The 12,920-nt window shown below is 33.6% G+C and overlaps 2 protein-coding genes across 5 annotated transcripts; one reads left to right on the top strand and one right to left on the bottom strand.

The window, feature by feature from the left end:
• The first annotated feature begins 3,307 nt into the window (after window positions 1-3,307).
• Window positions 3,308-11,006, top strand: LOC108479884 (uncharacterized protein At2g33490-like). 4 transcript variants are annotated; one of them, XR_001870524.2, is made up of 13 exons: window positions 3,308-3,666; window positions 4,041-4,113; window positions 4,244-4,303; window positions 4,943-5,014; window positions 5,423-5,484; window positions 5,602-5,670; window positions 6,558-6,586; window positions 6,679-6,886; window positions 6,993-7,274; window positions 7,499-7,546; window positions 8,221-9,173; window positions 9,655-9,706; window positions 10,441-11,006. XR_001870524.2 is itself a non-coding variant. In XM_017782723.2 (12 exons), exons 1-11 carry the CDS (start codon window positions 3,547-3,549, stop codon window positions 9,133-9,135), a joined length of 1,938 nt encoding a protein of 645 aa, XP_017638212.1. In that variant the 5' UTR covers window positions 3,310-3,546; the 3' UTR covers window positions 9,136-9,173; window positions 9,655-11,006. The 4 variants fall into 4 exon arrangements, 2 of the variants coding, with proteins under 2 accessions (XP_017638212.1, XP_017638213.1); XM_017782723.2 differs by having other exon boundaries at window positions 3,310-3,666; window positions 9,655-11,006; XR_008276034.1 differs by lacking the exon at window positions 4,244-4,303 and having other exon boundaries at window positions 3,314-3,666.
• LOC108479885 (GSH-induced LITAF domain protein-like) lies at window positions 10,777-11,842 on the bottom strand. Its single transcript, XM_017782725.2, has 3 exons — window positions 11,546-11,842; window positions 11,261-11,387; window positions 10,777-11,093 (listed from the first exon to the last, which is right to left on the bottom strand). The coding sequence occupies exons 1-3, from the start codon at window positions 11,737-11,739 to the stop codon at window positions 11,010-11,012; spliced, it is 405 nt and encodes a 134-aa protein (XP_017638214.1). The 5' UTR covers window positions 11,740-11,842; the 3' UTR covers window positions 10,777-11,009.
• Window positions 11,843-12,920: the final 1,078 nt, after the last annotated feature.

Here is a 12,920-nt window from a genome sequence, read left to right as displayed (position 1 = left end):
CTTTCAATTTTATTTTATAAATTTTTTCTAAACTTTTACACTTTATTCAATTTAGTCCTTAACAGCAAAACTATTTAATTTTTCATTTTTAACCCCTAATACTCTCAATCGAATTTAATAAAACCCTGATACAGCCTTTAATCATTCAAAAATTTATAATTTAGAATGCTAAACTTTTACAAAATTTCATATTAGCCTTTAGGTTTAAAACTAACAAAAATTCTTTTACGAATTAGTTCTAAACAACAACCAAGATTTTATATCTTTTAACTAACATAAAAATAACTAAAATTCATTAATGGAAAATCCTAAAATCTTTAACATTTTTATGAAATAGTCCTTGGGTTAGCTAGATTAAGCTACAATATCTCAAAAACAAAAAATTTACAAGAAACTAAATAAAAATACACTTATATGCAAATGTTGGCCGAACCTTAAGCTATCAACAATGGCTTCTCAAGCTTTTATTTCTCCTATTTTGATGGTAGAATGCTAAGTGGAAGATGATGGTTTTCATTTTTAAGCTTTTTAATTACTTTATTTAATTTAATTTATAATTTTTTAATTAAATTTCAACCAAAAATCTCCACCAACCGTCCAGTAAACTTAATTGTGGACAAATTATATCATAAACCCTTACACATTTATTGATTGGACCATTTAACTAATAAATTTCAATAGTGATTAAGTTTTACATCTTTTACGATTTAGTTCTTTTTCTTTAATTAATTAGCTAAACACTAAAATTCCTTAACCAAATCTTCACATACCAATTTAATAAATCTATAAATATTTAATAAAAATATTTACGAGCTTGATCTATAGAAACGAGGTCTCGATGCCTCATTTTTTTTAAACCACTTACTTTAGGGACAAACCACTTGTACTTAACTATTCATTCAATTAACAAAAATTATCAAATCAAACTTTAATAAAATACTATATTTGACTCGTAAATATTATTTTAATAATATTTACGATCTCACTCCTCAAATTTGTGATCTAGAAACTACTATTTCCGACGCCACTGGAAAATGGGTTGTTGCAATATGTATATATTACTATGTGATGATTCTTGATGAAAACTATATTGAATTGTGTTTCGAAAATAAATGATAATGAGATTACGCTATTAAACGATGTCAAATATAGTTTTGAATATAATTGGAATGCTATAGGATTCATTTGTGTCAGAGGAAGTTTAAGTGATGAGTACATTTTATTTGACTCCCGTGTTCTCTGAGGGTGGAAGAGTTCTCTAATTCCTTGAGAATCAAGAACATATCATTAGCTCTAATTCCATGAGGGTCGTGAGCATAATCTAGAGTGTTAGGGGATAGATTCGTGTATTCGTCCTTGAGTTTGAGATCGATTAATAGGGGCTAAAATATAAAAATGATATGTGGCTAAATAATTAATAAACAACCAATAATGAAACAAAGCTAAAGAACTCCCCCATAGTATGCAACAATTCTCAAGACAATTGAAGGTAATGACGTAATAATGGAATATATACTTCAAAAAACAAAGCTTGCACTTGAGAATAAAATCTTTCAATAAAATATAAAAAAAATTAGAAAATTCAAAACGTGCATAGTTTCAAGGCAAAAAGGCTCAACATGAGCACTTTATTCATCCTTCCTAGAAGATAAGAAACTTGAAACTTTAAAAAATAACCAACAAACATAAGCAACTTCTACTCACTCTTTTTTTCAAAATGCTCAGAGAGCCCCCTCTATGGTGTTTTCCTAAGGTTGCAAATAAGTTCAGCCAATCACACCTTGCAACCATCCTTCGCATTTCAACTATAAGAATGTCCAATTCGCCCAATAAATACTCCAATAATTACCTCTTTTGAGCAACCACAACAACGCTCTAATTCAATCTGAAGAATACACTTGCGGGGCGTACCCTCCTCACCAGATGTAACAAAGTAAGAAAAATAGAATCACAAACACTTTCTTCACATCAACAAAGTCCACTTGTTGGGACCTTAAGTCGTTAATTGCTTGAACTGTTAACTTAGAATAGCAGTGCTTGACTGTAGTGACCACTATGACTTGGTATTGTGAAAACTATGTAAACAAATAACAAATAACACAGGAGTTTGTTTATGTAGTTAAATTTTTGTATGTTTGTGGAACCTAGCTTAATGAGTAATTCCCTATCTTTAACCACCAGTACAACAAGTAAATCACACTCTATCACTCCCACAGTATAAAGATCTCACCTTTATACCTAAACACTGATCACTCACCTCTAAATCCTCTCCCTAAGAATTTAGGTTATAAACACCTAAGGTTTACAATTCAATTGCACTTACATAATAGGTTCCTTAATGAACAATAACAAACTCTCTCATATGCTCTTGTTACATAACTTATACAAGCGTCGAAATATATATACTAGGTTTTAGCCTACTAACATACTAGTGATTGAAGACAAAACAACTCTTTAAATTGAACAGCTACAAAATACCAAAGATACTATAAAGTCCAATTAAACACACTTTGATGAAGATATAGTATTCTAGCAAAACAACTCGATCCACATAAATCTCCACAATTCAAGGGGTGTCTCGATTCAAACCAATCCAATCTCTATAAGCAATAGATTAGTTTCCATAGATCAACTTCTATATCTCCAAGATATTAACTTATTTAATAGCCTAAAGATTTTGCTTCATTAAATTGGTAATTCAAATATAGCAAGTTTTCTTTCACTACCTCTGTGTGAAGGATTGCAATGGGCACTAACAAGTACCACTCGGAATATTACTTCACAACTTGCCTCAACACATCTAACAACCAAGCAATTTCTTGATTTTGAACAAGCAATGAACCACAAAGGAACCAAAAGCAATTAGAGATAAAAGCTACGACTTGAAACCTTAAGGCAAAACTAGGGTGTTTAGATGAACATCCTCTACGATGAGAGTAATGCTTTTAGAGAGAAGATTAGTCACGTAACATCTAATTAATAACAATCTAGTTATTTTAATTGATTTGATAAGATGATATAATATTACTTCAGTAAAAACTTATATTAATTCTTATTTTTAACCCATAAATTAGATAATATACATTTATTCGAAAGAAAATAAATAAGTAAACCTATTTAAACTAACATCCTTCTAATTTGTTAGTATCATAACGAACGTGTTAATTAAACTAAAATTTAATTCACATTGAGAAACAACCGTACTAACTAAACTAAAATTTAATCCACATTAAGAAACAACCGTGCTAACTAAACTAAATATTTATCCACATTGAGAGTATACATTTATAATAAAAAGAATTTAACATTATTAGATACGAAAATCATTTATATAATAAATATTTTTTCTTAAAAAAATTGTATATATGTGCGATATGAGAAAAAATAAATAAAATAATAATACTGCAGGGAGCAAAGTTGAAAGAACAGAAGGGGAGGAGGAGGGGATTTTGTTTTGCAACTCCTTCAATTTCCGAAATTGAAATTGCATAAACTATATATTTATATTGAGAAGTAGAGAGATAGAGAGGATTTTTGCAAAATAAAATGAAGACTTCTCTGAGAAGATTGCGAAATATTGCACTTCACAGGCACGGTGGGGAAACCAATGACCAACAAGATCCTCCGCCTTTGCCTCAATTTGACGAGTTCGATCAGGCTTCTCAGGTCTTTCTCTTTCTCTGCTTCCTGACATTTCTCTTTTCATTTTCTTTTTGAATCATTTTCTAATTTTCATTTCTCTTTTCTTTTTTTCAAATGTTCGCTTAGCGTTTTCCTTCTGCTTTGGGAGCTCTTTTTATAATTAAGAGATTTTTTTTTTAATTTTAGTGAAACATCAATGCATTATCTTATTATTATTATTATTATTATTATTATTATTATTATTATTAGAGAGCTTGTGTTTTTCTATTCAATTTCATTCACTCAAAATTGTGGCTTCGAATTTCGATTCTCCTAAAGTTTTTCGGTAAATAATTGAACCGATGTGATTATGCCGTTAGGGCAAACGTGATTTATCTATGGTTTTGTATAATGTGCAGGATATGCAGGATATGAGAGATTGCTACGACAGCTTACTTTCTGCAGCTGCAGCAGCTGCAAATAGTGCTTTCGGTAATTTATTGATATGTTTCCTCTGTTATTCTGAATTTGTTGTATTTCTTATTTGTGCAACTGAAATGGACCTTTTCATGAAATTCATTTAAGTTTGTTATGAATCTTCTTTCTTGTTATGCTTTTCGAGGGTTGATCATTTTGATATCCGCTGTGAGTTCGGTCGATTATCCATGTTACACTTGTATAGGTATCATTAAATTATTTCAAGCTCTTTCCTCGATGCAATGGTTTAATTTTTTTCATATTAATTTAATACACTGATTTCAGTTCTAGCATTATTATCTAAAAATTGTGCCCAATACACAAGGCATGATTTGATTTCGTTGTTTTAACTGTAATTAATTCATTGAGTTAAACTCTAGCTTCATCATCATCCAAAATCCGTATGCAGTGCACAAGTGTTCTGCTATGAGCAGGCTCAGGAGAAAGTCCCACAGTTTGTAGCTGTCCTCTTTTATATAGAGAGACTTTCTTGGATTTAATTTCGTGACTAAGGGATAACATGTAAGCACTTGACCACCGGGCTAGGAATGACCTAGCATTATTATCATCTACTAGTTTTAAATGCTTGTTTCTGCATGATGAACTTAATTGTTCTTTTATTTTCTTTTCAAGTCCTAGCCCTCGAGATTGACTACATTATATATCTACCCATACAGCCATGCTGTAAGAATGATGGTATTGGTTCATCGATGGTAGTTTATATATTGGCTCAAGCACAAGCATGATGATCAAACATTAATTATCTGGTCTTGAATTTTTGGTGTGGAAGATTTTGTTTGCCATGCCAATCTTGAAATCACTCGTGTAGTCCTTTTTTTCTCAGAATTCTCGGAGTCATTGCAGGAAATGGGTGATTGTCTTGGAAAAATTGCAGTAAATGATGATGAAGAAAGTGGTAAGCAGATATATATTATTCTACTATTATCCCCAATGTTGCCATTTACTTGAACAAATAGCATATAACTTTCTGTGTAAGACTTTACATTCGAACTGATTTCCTTGCCCTTAAATAAGTTTTTTTACTATAAATTGCCACTTCGAAAGTACTTGTGTTTTAGTTGTCATCTTGGATTTAAGAGATGAATCAAGTGAAATCTTTGATTCACTTTCAGTATATCTGACATGTGGAATATTCCTTTGTGTTTTTACATTCAATATCTCAAGTTCTAGAAGGATGCAATTTTTTTAAAATAGCATAGATGCTATTTTTACCCAGTTGGGCACATTCAGATGGTATAGTTGTTATATGTAGCAGCTAACCATTGTGCAAAAGGATGTGTTAAAATAAGCTGCTTTTATGCAGGTAAAGTATTATCAATGCTTGGAAAAGTACAGCTTGGACTGCAGAAACTTGTTGACAGCTATGTGAGTCTCTCTTCTTCTTTAAGGTCTGGGGGCGGGGTAACAATCTGAAAGCTCTTGCAAAATGTTATATCTTATTTCTTACTGTTCTAATAATTATTATTACTTTGCATCCTTCAGCGATCTCATATAATCCAGACAATCACAAGCCCATCAGAGTCCCTTCTTAATGAACTTCAAACAGTTGAGGTTAGTTCATAGGGACTATTTCATCCAGTTTTGTCTACTTCTGTTTGGTCTTTTGCCGTGCTAAGCTATTTCTCATCATTATATCATGTGAGGATTGTCACCTCCAGTTTGCCTTTTTATCTCTTAATGTTGATTTAGTGCTCCATTATGTGATTCTATCGTTCTTCTTTTAAATGTTCTTTAATTTTCTACTTTCTGGACATGTACATTCCAAGATGTGGCTAGTGATGAGACCAACACTTCAAGATAAAGTGATTAGGAGTAGGTATTCTTTTAAGATTTATTAACCCTCTTTTGTGCTCTTAATATGAACAATTTTGAAAGTTTGGAACCTGGAAATTGTCTGAAAGAGTGAACAACTGTGGGGAAAAGAAGCCTTTATCATATTTGTTTGTTTATTACTTCTTTCAAGTGATAGAATTCGCCAATCAATGCCAAGAAATGCCTCCCACTTCATGTTGTTCTTAAAATATATGAACCCCTTCGGATGATATGCAAAATGTTCTCAAAAGGCCTACCCTTAGGGAACTTGCTTTATTTATTGTTATCGGCTTTTTTAGCATAATATTTTAATCACTTTTGGTGAAGTACATTCAAGCATCTTAAGGGCTCAGATAAGAATCTGACATCGGATACATGATTTCTTGTGGGCTTCTCTTGATATCTCAAATCTGTTATGTATGCATGTGTGTGTATTTCCTGTCAAAAGAATTAAGATATAACCATTTTCTTAGATATTATGTTCATATTGTTTACCAAGCTTAAATTTTTGTAGTTGAATCACTTTCTTTAGTTACACAAATTACTGCACTACATATTATAGAGCCGGTTAAGCATTTATATGATGTAATATTGACTCTCCCCCCCCTCCCCCTCTGCTGATACAGGAGATGAAGCGACAATGCGATGAGAAAAGGTCCAACTTTTATTTAACTTTTAAAAAATAATGAGACACAAAGTTCATTTTTCAAGGATAATGGCTTATGATATTCGATGCATTATATACAGAAATGTATACGAGTACATGGCAATGAGACACAAAGAAAAAGGAAGATCAAAAAGTGGGAAAGGGGAGAATTTCTCCGTACAACATTTACAAGTAGCACATGACGAATATCAGGAGGAAGCAACTTTACTTTTTTTCAGATTGAAATCTCTAAAGCAAGGACAATCAAGAAGCCTTCTTACGCAAGCAGCTAGACACCATGCTGCTCAGGTTTCTTTTCTGTTTTTCTTCTTTGTTGAACTTCTTTTATTATTTATTTTATTTTTAATCTTTATTACTGTTGGTTATTGACCCATTTCCTTTTGCTTGAAATCAGCTGAACTTTTTTAAGAAGGCTCTTAAATCTCTTGAAGAAGTAGAGCCACATGTGCAGAAGATCACTGAAAAGCAGCATATTGATTACCACTTTCATGGACTAGAAGATTCTGAAGCAGAAAATGGTGATCCTGATGAAAATTATGAAAACGATGATGATGAGAGTGATGACGAGAACTATGAGGATGATGCTGAGGACCACAATGATGGTGAATTGAGCTTTGATTATAGACAAAATGACCAAGATCAGAACATGTTTTTTGCATCACGGCATTCAATGGAGGTGACTACTTAACATGCTATTTCTGGCTAAAAAAAGCTAACTCACTTTTTCCTTGCGGAAACACAATTGTTGTTTCTTCTTTTGTATGGAATGGATTTCATTCTCCCTAGTGTTATAAAGAAACTTCAATGGACCTCACATAGGGTTCACATGCAAAACACAAGAAGTAATTTGCACCTCTAATTTTATTAATTGTAGAATGGCTTCCATGTGAATTTTTGCAGTTGGATCAAGTAGCATTTCCCCAAGTTGCAATGGTGGAGGCTGCAAAGGTAAAGAGCTTATTATGTTATTAATTATAGTTCGCAATATGAGGCTAGATTTTGCAAATTTGGGGTATGTATATGCACATAGAGCTTTCATGTAAGCAGTTCCTAATAATAATGAACTCCGTTGATTGTATTTCATATTATGTATCCTTGATCTGCGTAGTAATGACATTGATTTTTAATATAACATTTTTATCTCCCACACATTCCATTTAGTAGTTACGATCAAATATTTAGAAACTAATCATCCAAGTACATTGGGGCAAAGCCAGGAATTCTAAATCGGGGGGCTAGGATAAAAAATGATCATATTATAAATTTTATGGGAGCAAAATAATTCTTTTACAATTTTTGAAGTATATAAATACTAAAAACTAATAAAAAAATAAAAACAATATGGAGGGGAAGGGGCCCTGCCTCGCCTCCTCCCTACACCCCTTCTAGTACATAGCTTGTTTCACTGGATTTACGATGAACCATACAAGTTCAATATCTGATATTATTGGTCAACTGATTTATATCCATTGACTTTTTCTGAACACATCTGTTATGCTTCTACTGAAGCAACTTTATAGTCTCAAATTTTATATGGTTATCCCCCCCCCCCCCCCTCCAACTTGTGTTTGCAGCAAATATCTACTCTGTTGGGAGATAATTTACTTTTCCTTATGTTACAGGAAAATCTAGAAAAAGCTCGTCGCCATTCTTTTTCATTTAGAGGGGAAATAAGGACCAGCAGCCAATCAGCTCCACTTCTTTCTGAGAATAAATCTGACCCTTATGAGAAAATTCAACCGTTATCAGCACGAAAGTTTAGCTCATATGTATTACCGACACCAGTTGCTACAGAAAGTTCTATTGGATTAGGTAATCTGGCTCCCCAATCTTCAAAAGCAAGTTTGAATGAGCAATCAAACAATTCATGGCATTCATCTCCACTTGAACATAAGAAACATGAGATGATTTTGGGAGATGAGAAATTTTGTGGATCTGCTATTATAAATGCACAGTCTTTTCTCAGAGAGAGCAATAGTCCTGCCTCTTCAACTCGACTACCCCCTCGAGTTAATCCAACTGCTGCTTATTCTAAGAAAATCAAACGACAATCCTTTTCTGGTCCATTGACCAGTAAACCATGGCCTACCAAAACTGTTTCAGTGGAACAGCCCCAATTGTTCTCTGGGTCAATTTTGAGAAATCCAATGCCTCAACGATCAGCAGCATCTCCAAAAGCATCACCAAGTGCTTCCCCTACTTTTATTTCCTCACCTAAAATAAGTGAGCTTCATGAACTTCCTAGACCGCCAGCCAGTCCAGCCGCAAAGTCTTCAAGACCTTTAGGCTTTGTAGGTTATTCAGGTCCCTTGATGCCTACAGGTCATGGGCTCTCTGCTACAAATCAATCGGTAATGTCAAGAGCTGCCTCTCCACTGCCACAACCTCCGCAGGTAGTTACTCGCAGTTTCTCCATACCCTCAAGCACTCATAGAGTGGTGTCATTACCTGTGTCCAATCCACTGGAAACTGCCATCAGTTCAGGGATGTCTCAAGATGTTGCCTCACCTCCTTTGACACCAATATCTTTATCTTGAATCTGGCCATCATCAACTTGCTCACTGACTGTTGATAGGTAATCAAATTCCATTTAGAAAATCTTGCACTAAAATTATGAAAATTCAGTAAGTTGGTTGGTACTATCTGGGGAACACTGTGATGAGATGACTTTACCAGTTGATAGATAATTGATTGTGCTAATTTTTTTCTCAGTATATGCATATATGAACTTTTCAATACTTTTTAGAAACTGAATATGCCTTGTGTGAGAACTTTGAGCATTTCTGTTTTCAGTATGAAGGTTGTGAATAAAAAGTAAATGCATCATAATATTCTACAGTGGTTGGCAGTGGCTTGTTCCCCCCTTTTTTTAAACAATCAACATTTTTAGAAACATTGGTTGGGTTAGATTGAATCATCAGTGGTCTTCTTCTTTGGTGTCATCCCCTATTATGCAAGATCTATAGTCAGTAGCATAGAAATGCTATATTCAACATTAGATGGAGCATTCTTTATATCCTTTTCTATTTCTGACTGTTGGTATGTGATTAATGCAGGAAATGGTTGATTAAAACTAATTGTAGTACTGATTTCATTCCTGACCCACAGGTAAGATTTGTGATTCCTATATTGAACAGGTGTAGCTGTGCATATTGTCAATTAATATTTCCTATAATCATTGTTATATATTTTAGTGCATCTCGTCTATTACAATGAATTCTTGGCATGGATGCTTGCCATGTGTTCCAAGTTTTGAGAAATTTTGTATCTTCTCCAGGGTATTAATAGACAATTTAATTATTTTACTCTATGCAAATTACTACACTAAATACTATTTAGCAGTATAGGTGGATTGGTTTGTCTTATGGTTATCTTATTTTCACGAGTTTATGATTAAGTTTTTCCGAATTTACATTTTTCTTGAAATACTTATGCTTGACATATATGAAGAACTTCGATATAGAGTCTGCCCTCTAAAGATATGAAATCTTTTGGAAGGATTGAACATGATCATATTTGGCGTTCTCCTCAAGTTCACCTAACATTAGAGTTTGAGTCATTCCTCTAGTTCTGAACTGCTTTTCCCCAGATGTCTGCTATATTTTTTTCTGCCCAGTTCTGTCTTGCCATTGCCAGACGAATAAGGTTCCTTTGGTTGCAAAATTCAGCTGTTATGCAGAAGATAATGATTACATAAACGGTCATATTCTGTTGAATTTGAGGATTAGATTTTGATTCAAGGCCCATTTTATCTTGTTCGGATCTGTTTTCTTGCTCCTTTTTCTTTTAACTATCTCCTGTTTAATCAAATATTCTTATTTGCAATTTCTTTTGTATTATAGTGAAGGTGTAGAGTAATTCGTAGTGAAAAGCTATGTTACACATTCAGGTATGGATATGTTGGATTTTTTTCTTAGAAGTTTTTTATGTAATTGAAAGATTCTGCAAGTGTCAAACATGACTGTATGAATAAAACTGTTGAAGCAGTTTTCCAATTCCAAGGTTTCTCCACAAATATCGAGTACTCCATTTCCATTAGCTTTATTTCTTCTCTGCTATATATCCAAACATAAAATGGAAAATAAAATGGGCTATTGGGATCTAGTGCTCTAAATATTTATTTGCTAGTAGTATAGGATGTTCTTTAAGATAAAATTAAAAAAAAAAAATCATGAAGGTTCAGAAGCATCATCCATGTTATTTACTAAATGTGGGAAACGACAATATTCACAACAGCCTTGCGAAGGACTCCAATACCACAAAGTAGCGGTATGACAATTCAAAATATATATACTAAAACCATTGATTCTCTTTTTTTGGGTACTTGTATGGGCTATATAGTCATCCGTAAAGCGATCAAAGCACATAGAAATTGTTAAAGCAGCGTCGCAAAATGCTTGTCGTAGGGTTATCATGCAGGCACACCAAAACTCTCCTGCACCCATTGCGGCATGTCCACCACTGCGCACGGATCTGATTTCTCGAAATTAGCAACCTACAAGAGAATATCAGCAAACAAGAAAAATGATTGAAATTAAGGTGGGATCAAGCCTGCCAAAAAGTCTCCTCACTCGTTAAGGATTGGGAATATATTAGGGGGAGAAGAGGTGAGAGCTATCTTCCTTTTTATAGCTCACCCTAAATTGAAGTACCCAGACTCACCTGTTCAGTGCATTTGGGGCAATAATGATACTTATGCCAAAGGCAGTCCATTGAAGGGCAAAGGAAGCAGATTCCAAGCATAAATGGCATCATGCATCCAACAACCGCTGCTAGGCTAGGTTTAGATCTGAATAACACATTAAACTGAATGTAATCCGCCATTATATCAGAACATACACTCACAAAAACATAAACCAGCAACATCCTTAAATCGATCAACAGGAAGTTGTCCGATTTAAAGAAAACAAATCATAAGGGAACAAAGGGCAAGAGGGTTTATCATACCTGACCAGAGTGAGTCCGGAATTACCACAAAATGGGCAGTTAAAAGGAGCAGGGGTATCCCGATACATGGTTTGCTGAATTGGAATTCCCTTGGGATCACCGTATATGGCGTTCGGCGGTATCATTCCCGCCTGGTACGGGTTCATCCCCACATAGTATGGAACTCCCACCGCCGGCTGCTCTGTCTTGGACATTCCTTGTTCCTTTTGGGGCTTGGCCGAATTGAAAATGTCTAGTACTACTAATCCGGGATTCCTCTAATCGTCTTATTGTTGGTAAGCTGCGTCTTAACTCTTAAGTCAAACCTTGGAGGAAAAATTATATCTTGCGTCCGTTCCTACCGCATAACTTGTAGGTATCACTTAATTAAAGGGATAAAGTAACAATTAGTCCCCTTAATTGACAACCTTTTTCAACTTAGTCTCTAAATATTTGTTTGACCATATTAGTTATGGAACTTAGCAATTTTTTCCTGTTTTGATTTATATGATAATACTGTAATTTGATATTTTGCCACGTTATCACTTAAAAATTATAATTTTTTTTATATGTGACACAATCTTAATGATTTTAACGGAATCAGAATCAGGTTAAGTAAATTATTTAATTGGAAATTTTATTTATTTAAATTAATTTATGATATTTATTTTGGGAAATAAAAAAAACAAGTATTAGGTTGGATTGAATTATAAAGTACTGTGTTAAAAATCCAGAAAATATTTATAATTGGACCTGATACGAGAGAGGCCCAAAAGACAATCGTGACAAATACATGGGACAACAAACCCTAGTAGATTTAACTAGGGTTGTTGCCCCTTTCTCTATAAATAGATTTAACAAGTATTAGACTATGATTTTGTTTCTCTATAAATAGATGGCACCGGTAGAGCTAAATACACAACTTTAAGATATTGTTATTCTACCCAAAAATAGTGAGAATTTATTTTCTAAGTATAAATCCTATTTTCCGGAATAACAATTCTACCAGTTTTTATTGAAGAGGGATTTAATTTCCCACTAAAAATAAAGTAAATATTTTTTGTTCTGTGTTTGATTCAAAAGTGTTTGAGCCTACACTCAAAGCAGTTCGTGGTACAAAAAATAGCGAAAAAGGTCGTTCAATTGAAAGCTTGGAACAATAAGGATCCGTCTAGTCGAAAGCACATGTAACACCTCATACCCGGCCTAGAAGACAAGGTCAAGCCTTGAGAGTTACAATGAATGATAATCAAAACACATTCTGCAATTTATAATAACACACCTTTTAAGTCTGATAAAGTTTAATAAAGACAAATCGGTATCTCAATATTATCTTCCAACTAACTGAAACTACGAAAAAAACTAGCATGGTCATAGTACTAAACGGTATAAACAC

This window comes from Gossypium arboreum, chromosome 12 (assembly GCF_025698485.1).
Source record: "Gossypium arboreum isolate Shixiya-1 chromosome 12, ASM2569848v2, whole genome shotgun sequence".
NCBI lineage: Eukaryota > Viridiplantae > Streptophyta > Magnoliopsida > Malvales > Malvaceae > Gossypium > Gossypium arboreum.
The sequence above is the reverse complement of the archived record's forward strand: the minus strand, read 5'-3'. Positions and strand labels throughout refer to the sequence as shown.